At 46.0% G+C, this 9,677-nt stretch overlaps 1 protein-coding gene across 3 annotated transcripts; it reads left to right on the top strand.

Annotated features, from left to right (window-relative positions):
• Positions 1 to 5,144: 5,144 nt before the first annotated feature.
• znf703 (zinc finger protein 703) lies at positions 5,145 to 8,507 on the top strand. Of its 3 annotated transcripts, XM_011615430.2 has the most exons (3): positions 5,145 to 5,357; positions 5,510 to 5,790; positions 6,224 to 8,507. In XM_011615430.2, the coding sequence occupies exons 2-3, from the start codon at positions 5,533 to 5,535 to the stop codon at positions 7,730 to 7,732; spliced, it is 1,767 nt and encodes a 588-aa protein (XP_011613732.1). In that variant the 5' UTR covers positions 5,145 to 5,357; positions 5,510 to 5,532; the 3' UTR covers positions 7,733 to 8,507. The 3 variants fall into 3 exon arrangements, with proteins under 3 accessions (XP_011613732.1, XP_011613733.1, XP_003974612.1); XM_011615431.2 differs by having other exon boundaries at positions 5,145 to 5,778; XM_003974563.3 differs by having other exon boundaries at positions 5,145 to 5,790.
• The last annotated feature ends 1,170 nt before the right edge of the window (positions 8,508 to 9,677 follow it).

The raw sequence follows: 9,677 nt of genomic DNA, 5'->3' as shown, positions 1-9,677 counted from the left end.
GAAACTGCAAGACCAGCTTGCTCGCTCTCTCCTGGCAGCTAAATAACCTTTATATATATATATATATATATATAAGAATGGGTTGAGCCAAGTCATCTGCTGCTGCACATTAGGAGAACTGGTACAGGCTGCAGTGAACATGAACAGAAGGAGGCCCATGTTCTGTGCAGTGCGTGCTTTGTAGTTTTAGTGTCTAAACTTCATTCACTTCTTCAAATGTAATCATTTAATGGCCTACTTACAATTTACCAAGGTGTGCCACAAAGTCTTTAATCTTGGCTACTATGCAAAGCATGGTGTCCCTCAAAGCTCCATATTTAGATCAGAAGGATTCACGTGTCTTCTCTTCATTAACCTTATTATACACACATTATCAGCCTCCATTGCTATGTTGATGGAACCTAATTAAATTAATGGCTTATTTTGAAGAACTTCAAACACGTTAGAAGCGCACTACTGATTTGCAGAAGCTGCTCACGATGACATCTTGCTGGCCTCCAGTCGTGATGCTACAAAACGTTGTTAAAGGTCGAGCATCTATATCTGAGAGCTCGTAAACAGCAATTTTTCTTTTCTCGTTACAGAACTTCCCCTGTAACTGTCACTTGTTGAAATGGAGCTGGAATAAATCAAAAGAAGCCATAATCATTCCTACTAGAAGAGAGTTGTTGCTGGTATTGTTGCTCCTGCGCTGTGCGTGAGTAGGTGCATGATTAATCTCCGCGGCTGAGGCAGTAGCTAAGGTCAGCAGGGGAAATATTTCATAAGTGTCAGCTTGGCCCGCAGCCCACAACACACAGGTTGAAATGAGAACACGCTGTCGCATACAAACGAGCGTGTGTGACTTTGTGAGGCTCGTACAAGCAGAAAGGGGGCCATTGGAGCAGTTGGGTGGGGTAAAGCCATCGGCACAAGATAGATGGCAGTGCTTTCATGTATTCATTTGAGCCAGTGACTGAATACCTGGCTTGCCTGGGGGTGGGGGGCTGGTTCTGTTACCCCAGGTCTTTTTTTTCCCTGCTAAGGCGTAAATCTCAACTATGAACCCATTTGGTTTAATTTTCCCCTGGGTCGATTGGAACGAACAGGTTTTTCCGCCCCTGCCGTGACCTGGACCTGACACCTGTGGAGCGAATTAATGGTGTCAGCGAGTCAACGATTTGTTTGATCTGTCAAATCTGAAAGGCGCAGATTTACATGCACATTAACAAGCCTTTAAGAGCGACGCCACACTTTTGTCACATCAAAGCGAGTGGCTGTCACGATGATTGAGGTGTGGCAACATCATCACACTTAAGTCTGGAAGGAAGTTTGTGGGGAGTTCAACCTTTCATAACTTCGTTTTAAGAAAGCCAGGGAGTCATACTTTAAGTAATAGCTATGAAGTGGCTGTTGCGCAGCTTTGCGCGCGCGTGTGTGTGCGCGCATGTGTGTGTCAGTTCCTATTTCATGCATGCGTCCATCTCTACAAAGGTTACGGATGAAGATACAACAGCGGTGACTGCGGCCACGACAGGAGGAAGCAGCTTTGCGTCCAATATCCCGGCATGGTTTTCTGTACGGCCTCTTGTCCTTCCTTTAACTTCCACCGTCATGGATCCAGCTCGTGATGCCCCCCCCAAACATCTTTTGATGTCATCTGAAATTTCACACAACAATGTAGGACGATCTGATTCGGGGCGGACATTGTCTGGAAGCCCCCCCGCTTCCTCCCCTTCTCTTCCTCCTCTCGATGAGTTCTCCCTCTCTGCACGACAATGGCAGCTTTTGTTTTTCAAGTGCATAGAGAGGACTTGAGGTTGCACATGGGTGTGTGTGTCATGCAGCGTGCGTGCTTGTCGGCAAGGGAGTTTCAGGTGTAGCGAGCGTAAGACGAGGAAGGATTCAGAAATAAAAGTGCCAATCTGTGAACACAGAAGAAAGCCTATTATCCTGCTATGATTATAATGCAGACAGATGGACGGCAGGTAGGCAGAGTGGATAAGAACGTTAGCCTGCGAGACGTGAGGGCCTGACAGGAGAGACAATCTCCCCCCTAAACTGGAGCGATAAGGTTGACAGCTACACACAGACACACACGTGCACACACACACACACAGCCACTGTCTCTTTAGGATTTAGCAGGGGTTTTTTTGTAATGTTGCCGAAAGAAATGTCAGCTTTTGAAGCAGAGCGTGGTTTTTTTTATGTAACATTTTAACTTTATCCTTGAAGAAAACTACATTTAATCAGCTACATAGTCGTTGTTGATCTGAAATTCATTGTATTACCATTCATATAAAACTTCATATCCCACATAAACAGGCAGCAAATAAGAATGGAGAGATGGCTGGAATTTACATTCATTACTGTGCTCATGATATTTTGAGCTACGGCACAGGAACTGAAAAAAAGTACAATTTGAAGATGTTTTGGTCAGTTTGGCTGCTCTGTTTACATTCTGCATTTGCTCATGTGTACGTTTAAAGGATTACTGTATTATGTCAAAGGAAGGAAGAGGAGACATCCTCGGACAGGTAAACGGGGATGTGTGAATGCATTAAGGTACACTGTGCAGGTATTGTTTGTGGACCTTTCAGCTCAAGGAAATCCTTGTTTCAACATTCTGTCCTGCCTGGAATGTTGCCTGCAAGGCTGTTATAAGTGTTTGGGTCTAAATGCCATGTCTGCTACACCCCATGAAACTGTCTTAATCCACTTTTTTTTTTTTTTTTTTTGCTTCTTTAGTTTTATTGCTGCTGGAGAAACCACTAGAGGTAGAACAGAGCCCCAGCCTCAGGCCTCTACTCCCATTCCACACACCCCATAAGTCAGTCACAGATAATTAAATAGGAGTTATTTACACTTGTTTTCCCTCCCCTTGCCTCTCTGGCACTTTTATCATTTCTCGCTCCTTCTCTTTGTACAGTACAACAGAGCTAGAGCTTGTCAAAGTCTGGCTAACACTAGCAAAGGCCGTAGGACATATAATGGGTTGAAGATGGGGGGAAAAACAACTCCTTTGATCACAGTTTGAACCACCATCCCTACTCTTAGAAAAGACCACCCTATCGAATCTGCTGGTCATTTAAGACCAGAAGTCTGCCATTAGACAATAAAAATCAAATTGGTTATTTGTCCAAGCAGCAAACACAATCACATATTTTTTAAGTTGAAGATCAATCTGGTGGTTGCGTAAAGACAAGCCAGGGCGTAAAATGGCTGCCAGTTTATTCACATAATTGTAGTGGTTGGTGTAATTTTAAATGGAGAACATCAAGACTAACTTGTCTGATGGGTAAGAATGGGAGATTATGACTTGGTGGATGAAAAACGCTTTGTGGTTGAAATGAATGAATTTGAATATGCTGCTAAAGACCCAGAAGGTCACATTCATGCTGAAAATGTCATGGGTATTTACTCAAACCCAGATCAAACACACATCTAAAATTCAACCTTCTGGGTTGTATGGGTTGGAACACACAACCGCAAGGCTTGTTTGAAGTCTCAGATGAAACTTGTTGAAACTTGAATTTGTTGTAAAAGTAATGTTTAGAACACATGATTTGGGTGGGCAAATATGGTGATCGTTTTGCTGCATAGCAATATAGCATTTTCACCCTGAAGGTTCTTCCTTACCCCCATCCCACCACCTACCCAGCCTTCCACAAAGGGCCTCAGCATTCTAAACACACATACCAAAAAGAATTCAGCCACCTAAAATCAGCATCCATTACAGGCTTCAGTGGCTCTATAAATCATGGGATCACAGGGGCATGTGGAGTCTGCTCCTCCTCACTCTTCCAAAGAGCCTATCAACCTCATCATGGGGAGCTGGGGGGGGGACTGCTGGTGCACTCACAGCTTTGATACAGCCCCCAAGAGTCACACGGGCCCTGGGCATGCTGAGCGCCCCTGCCCCTTTAAAATATCCACAACAGGAAACGGCCATCAGTCATCAACACGCCAAAACAGCTGTTACCAGCCAACATCAAGGGGGCACATGAAAGGAGCTTGCTCCCTGTTGTTTGAACCCTCCCTTGTTTCATTCTTTTGCTGCCTTTGTCTGGCTTTTCCCACTGCCCTCCTCTGTGGTCTCCTATTTAAAACGCCTCTGTTCCTTATGCAGCTCCACCCACCCAAACACAGTGGATGACTGTGCAATAAACAGCAGACACAACTTCAAACTGAGCCTGTTTTCTTCCTTGACTTTCTATAAGACATATTTGAAGTCTCCCTTTAAGCTCCCAGTATTACCTTGTAAATCTCACAGTGAGAACACAATTGTTCCATGTCACCTGTTTCCCCGGCTCAGCCTCAGGTGCTGACAGACAATTTTAAACAAACAGCCAGATTCAAAAGAAGATTGTGCCACACTTAGCCGGGCGGCGGGCAGACTTGCATTCATGTTCCCTCGGATACTTGGAGGCCATTGAAGGCTGAATGGCACGGTGATGAGTGAAGATCAAGCCTGATGATGACAGGTGAACAGTGATGCCACTGAGTGACGCTGCGCTGACTTCATCCTTTCTGCAAATTAATGGCAAATGGGGGCACAGTCTGATCAGACGGTGCTGAGAAATGTCAAACAAGCGTCAAAGCTCAGAACAATGGCTGGTTCTGCTTCTCTTTAATCAACGAGACATGATTCGACATGTTCTTTTTTATTATCTGGTGGTCAGGTCTTTGTAATTTGTACAGATAACTATGGCCTAATTTATTTTCCCATTTTTAGAATGAAGGACTATCATTTTGGACTGAGAAAATTTAAAGATTATTAATGGTAAATGCTGTGTGAGTGCATTAAAGCTCAATTTTTGGATATTAATTACTGGATATTAATGAATCATACTGATTTGTATTAAACGCTGCTGTTTGTTTGCTATGACACAATAATGTCATAGAAATGCTAGAAATATGGATGCAGCCAGTTCACCGGAGAGTTATATATAAAAATCGAGTGTTTTCTTTTGTCTTTTGTGTTTTTTGTGAGCGTGTCTGTTCATCATTTGGCTCTTGGAGGTCATGACAGATTACTACCGTCGGGTGTGAAGGGTTGGTTAGCCACGCCCGTGTTTAAAACCACGCCCCATTCCGAATGCAGCCACTTGTGATTGGACAGCGGCTCGTTGCTTTGAATTCCCTCCCTTCACGTCGTCACTCTATGGAAGAAGTGAGATATTGTGAGTCTGCTGCAGAGGGAGAGCTGCGCACACGCACATCAGTGGGGACCGTCTCTCGCACACCGACCTCCGCGGGGATCTTCCACTTGTTCCTAATTCAGAGACTGTGAATACAGGCCTGTATTTTTACGTGCATTCCAGTATTTCGACAACGGATAAAGGAATATTCAGGAGTGATCATCGGATGAAATCTGTGTGAGTTGTTGTTCTGTACAGATTGGGTCCGACACGCTGGATGCGCATCCGCACATTCTCCTCTGGATTATCGCACTCTTTTGACTTTATCGCAATGAAGTGTGTTGGTAAATAAGTTTTTAAACGCTGCGTCCACTCCTCACATGCCGCAGAACTCTTGCGAGCCTCGTTCCAGATGAGAGATTCCCCCAGTGGGTCTGAACCGCTTTTACGCAGCCAGTCCCCGGGGCGCAGCGCCGACGACGCAAGCGGCGAGTCACGCCACACAGGACCGTCCGTTTCCGCCCCGACGTCTTGTCCGTCTCCGGCGGATCCTTCGCGCCAGGCTAAAAGGCTTCCAATTCGGATCATTAAAATGTTGACGGCACACAGCGGCCACTTGCTCCACCCGGAGTACCTACAACCCCTCACGTCCTCACCCGTAAGCATTGAAGTAAGTGTTTTTAAAAGGGGAAAAGTGATGTCTCTTGAATAAGCTTAGGACTCATAGATTTTCAGCTCTGAATATGATTCCGTCAAGTTACTTGTAATCCGTGAATCTTGTGGAAATAAAAATGGCAGCACATGCGCCATTTTACGCACAACGATTTGTTTGATAACTTATGACACATGGTGATCCGAAATAGATTGTGGGGCGATTGTCGCTTTTAAAATATTTTTAATTTTAATTACAATTTTTCCTTTTTAGCATCTTCCGTAACTTAATTAACTTTCTGACTATTACATTAAACACAGTCTAGTTCACGACACATATTAGTCCTAAATACATCACTTTAATTCACTTGAACGAATTTGCATTGTAACTGTAATAACATAAACGATGTTACGCTTAAATAATGTGTTTATATTTGCTGTTGTCCTTTCAGCTTGATGCAAAGAAGAGTCCGTTGGCTCTCCTTGCTCAGACCTGCTCTCAGATTGGCAAACCAGACCCTCCCTCCTCTTCCAAGCTGTCCTCACTCACCTCTGGCAGTCTGGGAGACAAGGAATCATCTAGCCGATCTTCCAAATCTGGAGAGCAACACCACTCCCTGGAGGACAAGTCCAGTTTCAAGCCTTACTCCAAGTCCCCAGGCGACTCTCGCAAGGATGTTCAAGTTACAAAAGGGCCTTCAGATAAAGCGGCTTTTCGGGTGCCAAATGGAAACTCCAGCAGTGGTGCTGGGTCCTGTCCACCTTTTCCTCCCCGTTCTCAGTCACCAGGCTCCAATTCTCCTCCCCTACTTACTCAGAGCCAGTCCCACAGACAAAGCCATTCCCCCTCCGCACAGCCCCTGCCACACTCCCAGGCCCCACACACGGACAACAAACCTGGAAGCTCAGAACAGGGAAGCTCCGACAGTAGTAACAACAGTGCGGTCAAAAAAGACTCTGATGCAGCCAAATCAGGGATGGATGGGGCTCAGCTAGCCAACTCCAGCCACATACGAGCCAGCACCAACTCTAGCAATGCTAGCTCCGCCAGCAGCCCCCAGCCAGAGAGCAAGGCTGACCTGCAGGCCTCCTCACAGCCTGGACTGAGCTCTGGGCACATTGCCCCAGTTTCCCCCTTTAAACCTGGACATTCAGTCTTTCCTTTGCCCCCTGCTAGTATGGGCTACCATGGCTCCATTGTTGGGGCGTATGCTGGCTACCCTTCCCAGTTTGTACCGGGTTTGGATCCTACAAAGTCAACTTTAAGTTTGGGACTTCCAGGAAAGCATCCCAGCTCTAGCCCGCTTACTGGGGCTTCCCCTCCCTCCCTCATTCAGAGTTTATGTCGGGACCCATACTGCATGACCTACCCCAATGCTCATCACTTGGGAGGAAGCAATTGCTCCACCTGTGTCCACGATCCCTCCACTCTCAAAACTGGTTTCCCCCTGGTTTACCCCTCCCACCACCTTCATTCCCTGCACTCCAACGCCCTGTCTTCCAGCACCACGCCCTCCCTGTCCCATCCCCTCTATACCTATGGCTTCATGCTCCCCAATGAGCCCCAGCCTCATGCCTGTAACTGGGTGTCTGTAGGGGGTCCCTGTGACAAGCGTTTTGCAACATCAGAGGAGCTACTGGCCCACTTGCGTACACACACAGCACTGTCTGGGATGGTAGACAGTAAGCTGTTACCAGCCTACCCTTCATCGGTATCATCCACAGCCTCCTGCCACCTGCACCTACCACCGCACAGCAGCCCAGGTACCCTCCCGAGCTCCTTCTCCCTCAGAGGATCTCCTGGTTTGGGTCTGGCACGCTACCATCCCTACAGTAAATCCCATTTGGCTGGTGCACCAGGACTTCCCATGCCTTCCCTGCCCTCCTCTTCAGCATATTACTCCCCCTATGCCCTCTACAGTCAAAGACTGGGCTCAGCCTCAGCCCTGGGCTACCAGTGATAGCAGAAAGGATGTTGATCCTCCAAATACGGTAAGCACCAACTTGGACTTCCTGCAGATGGATTTTAGATTTTGGGTTCACATGGCAGCGAGCCTGATTGCTGGCCAGGAATCCTACATTAGCCTCTGGGACTGGGAGTGGGACTGGTGCTTCAATGGCAGAAGACCCAGCGATGGATGGTCTGCACAGAACCAACAGACTTTGTTGATTAAAGACACAGAGCTTAAATATGGTTGTGGGATCATTACTGCAGTCTCTTCTTTTCTTCAGTCTCCCAGAACTGAAAGTCTGTATTTATTTTTCACACAAGCGCTTGGTATTCAACCCTGGGGGGATTTATTTGCTGTCCAAAATCCATTGTTCTAAAGTATTCTACCTAAAAAAAAAAAAAGAATGATTTAAGTATAGTACAGTTATACCTATCTTACACTCTAAAAATAAAAATCTTGCACCACGATGAAGATGGAATGTGAGGCTTTATTCTGGGGAACTTGTTTAATCTCCTGTCCCTCATTGCTGTTGTGTTTCTTCATTTTTGTTCAGACCCTGGAGGATTGCATGTCCACGAGAACGATCTTGAAAAATGTCATTATTATTTTTATTTGTAAATATGCAAAGATGTAATATTTTTTCAAGCTTACTCAAAGGAGTAAACTTTGGCACAAAATGGTACAAAGACATGAAAAGATGATGAATGAAAACAATTAATGATGGCTGTGCTATCCAGGCAGCAGGAAAAAGGTCTTATTTTGATAAATAAATGAAACATAATTGCATTTTGACCTGTATTTTTTTTCTTCACTCTCCGAATGCGGTTTTTAATACCGTCATTTTTTTCAGCGAATTCATCAGAGGATTGACTTAATATGGCTGCTCACTGCTCCGCTACACTTATCTCACTCCATCTATCATTATGTTGTTAGAGGCTATATGTGGCGATGTGTAATATTTCATTCCTCATATCAGTTGACAGGGCCGTCCCAGCGAGGGCAGGCCAGGTCACATTATCTCACTGAGCTAGTCTCTGAGGACTTCCATCCCTCCGCTTGCTCTCCATCACCCACCACGCTTTTGTTGTGAGGAGTGTAGCTCTTAATTGCTGACTCTTGTTTGCCAGGCCTGAAAACAGCTTCCTCAGCAGAGCTGGACGGTGGCGCGGAGTGGCCGCTGGGTCACTGGGACTTCAATAATGACCTGAGGGAGGTGTCGAGCCAGGATCTCCTCCTGCTCTGACGGATGGAGCCACAACACAAAGGCCAGGGCTGACAATAGGAGGCGGCTAATAGAGAAATATTCATCAAAGTGCTGACACCTCCCCGAAGAGCTCTGAACCACAAACATGAAGACCTTCCCGACCGAACATCCATTTTATTTTTTACAGGCTGCTGTGGTTTAACTGAAGTCAGCATTTAGCTACTAACTCAAAGGGAAGGAGTCAGTCTCTTCAGAGCCGCACCACCTCTATTAGAGCATTTTCGGCCCTGATAATGTCTCCACTCTATTTGGCTGACAGGGTGTAGGTGGCGCGGAGCAAAGAGTCTCCAAGGCAGCTATTGACCCCGACTCCCAGACTCCTCTACTCTCGCGGTTCATTAGCACTCCAGACAGGGGAAAGGCGAGCACAGGTGTCACTTGACAGAACCATTAAGAAAATGGATCACCCTTTCATTCCACCTCCAGTCTCTGCTACACCAGCAAGGTCACACTGTCCTGATCGCCGCTCTGCGCTGCCCCTCTGGACGCTATAATTATTTGTCTTCCTTAGGAAATTCTTCGGAGCAGGACAGACTCACCATATTGCCTTTTTCTTAATAAAGTAGAGACAAAGTGGGTCAAGGAGATACTGCTTTTACTGTTGGATAGCTCATATTCAAGTGTAATTTGTCTCTCGCGTGCCATTACAGATAATCTGGATTGTGTTGCCCCCTAAAGTTGTGTTGATGA

This window comes from Takifugu rubripes, chromosome 21 (assembly GCF_901000725.2).
Source record: "Takifugu rubripes chromosome 21, fTakRub1.2, whole genome shotgun sequence".
Lineage (NCBI taxonomy): Eukaryota > Metazoa > Chordata > Actinopteri > Tetraodontiformes > Tetraodontidae > Takifugu > Takifugu rubripes.
Note: the sequence above shows the minus strand (reverse complement) of the source record. Positions and strands in the feature narration are given on the sequence as shown.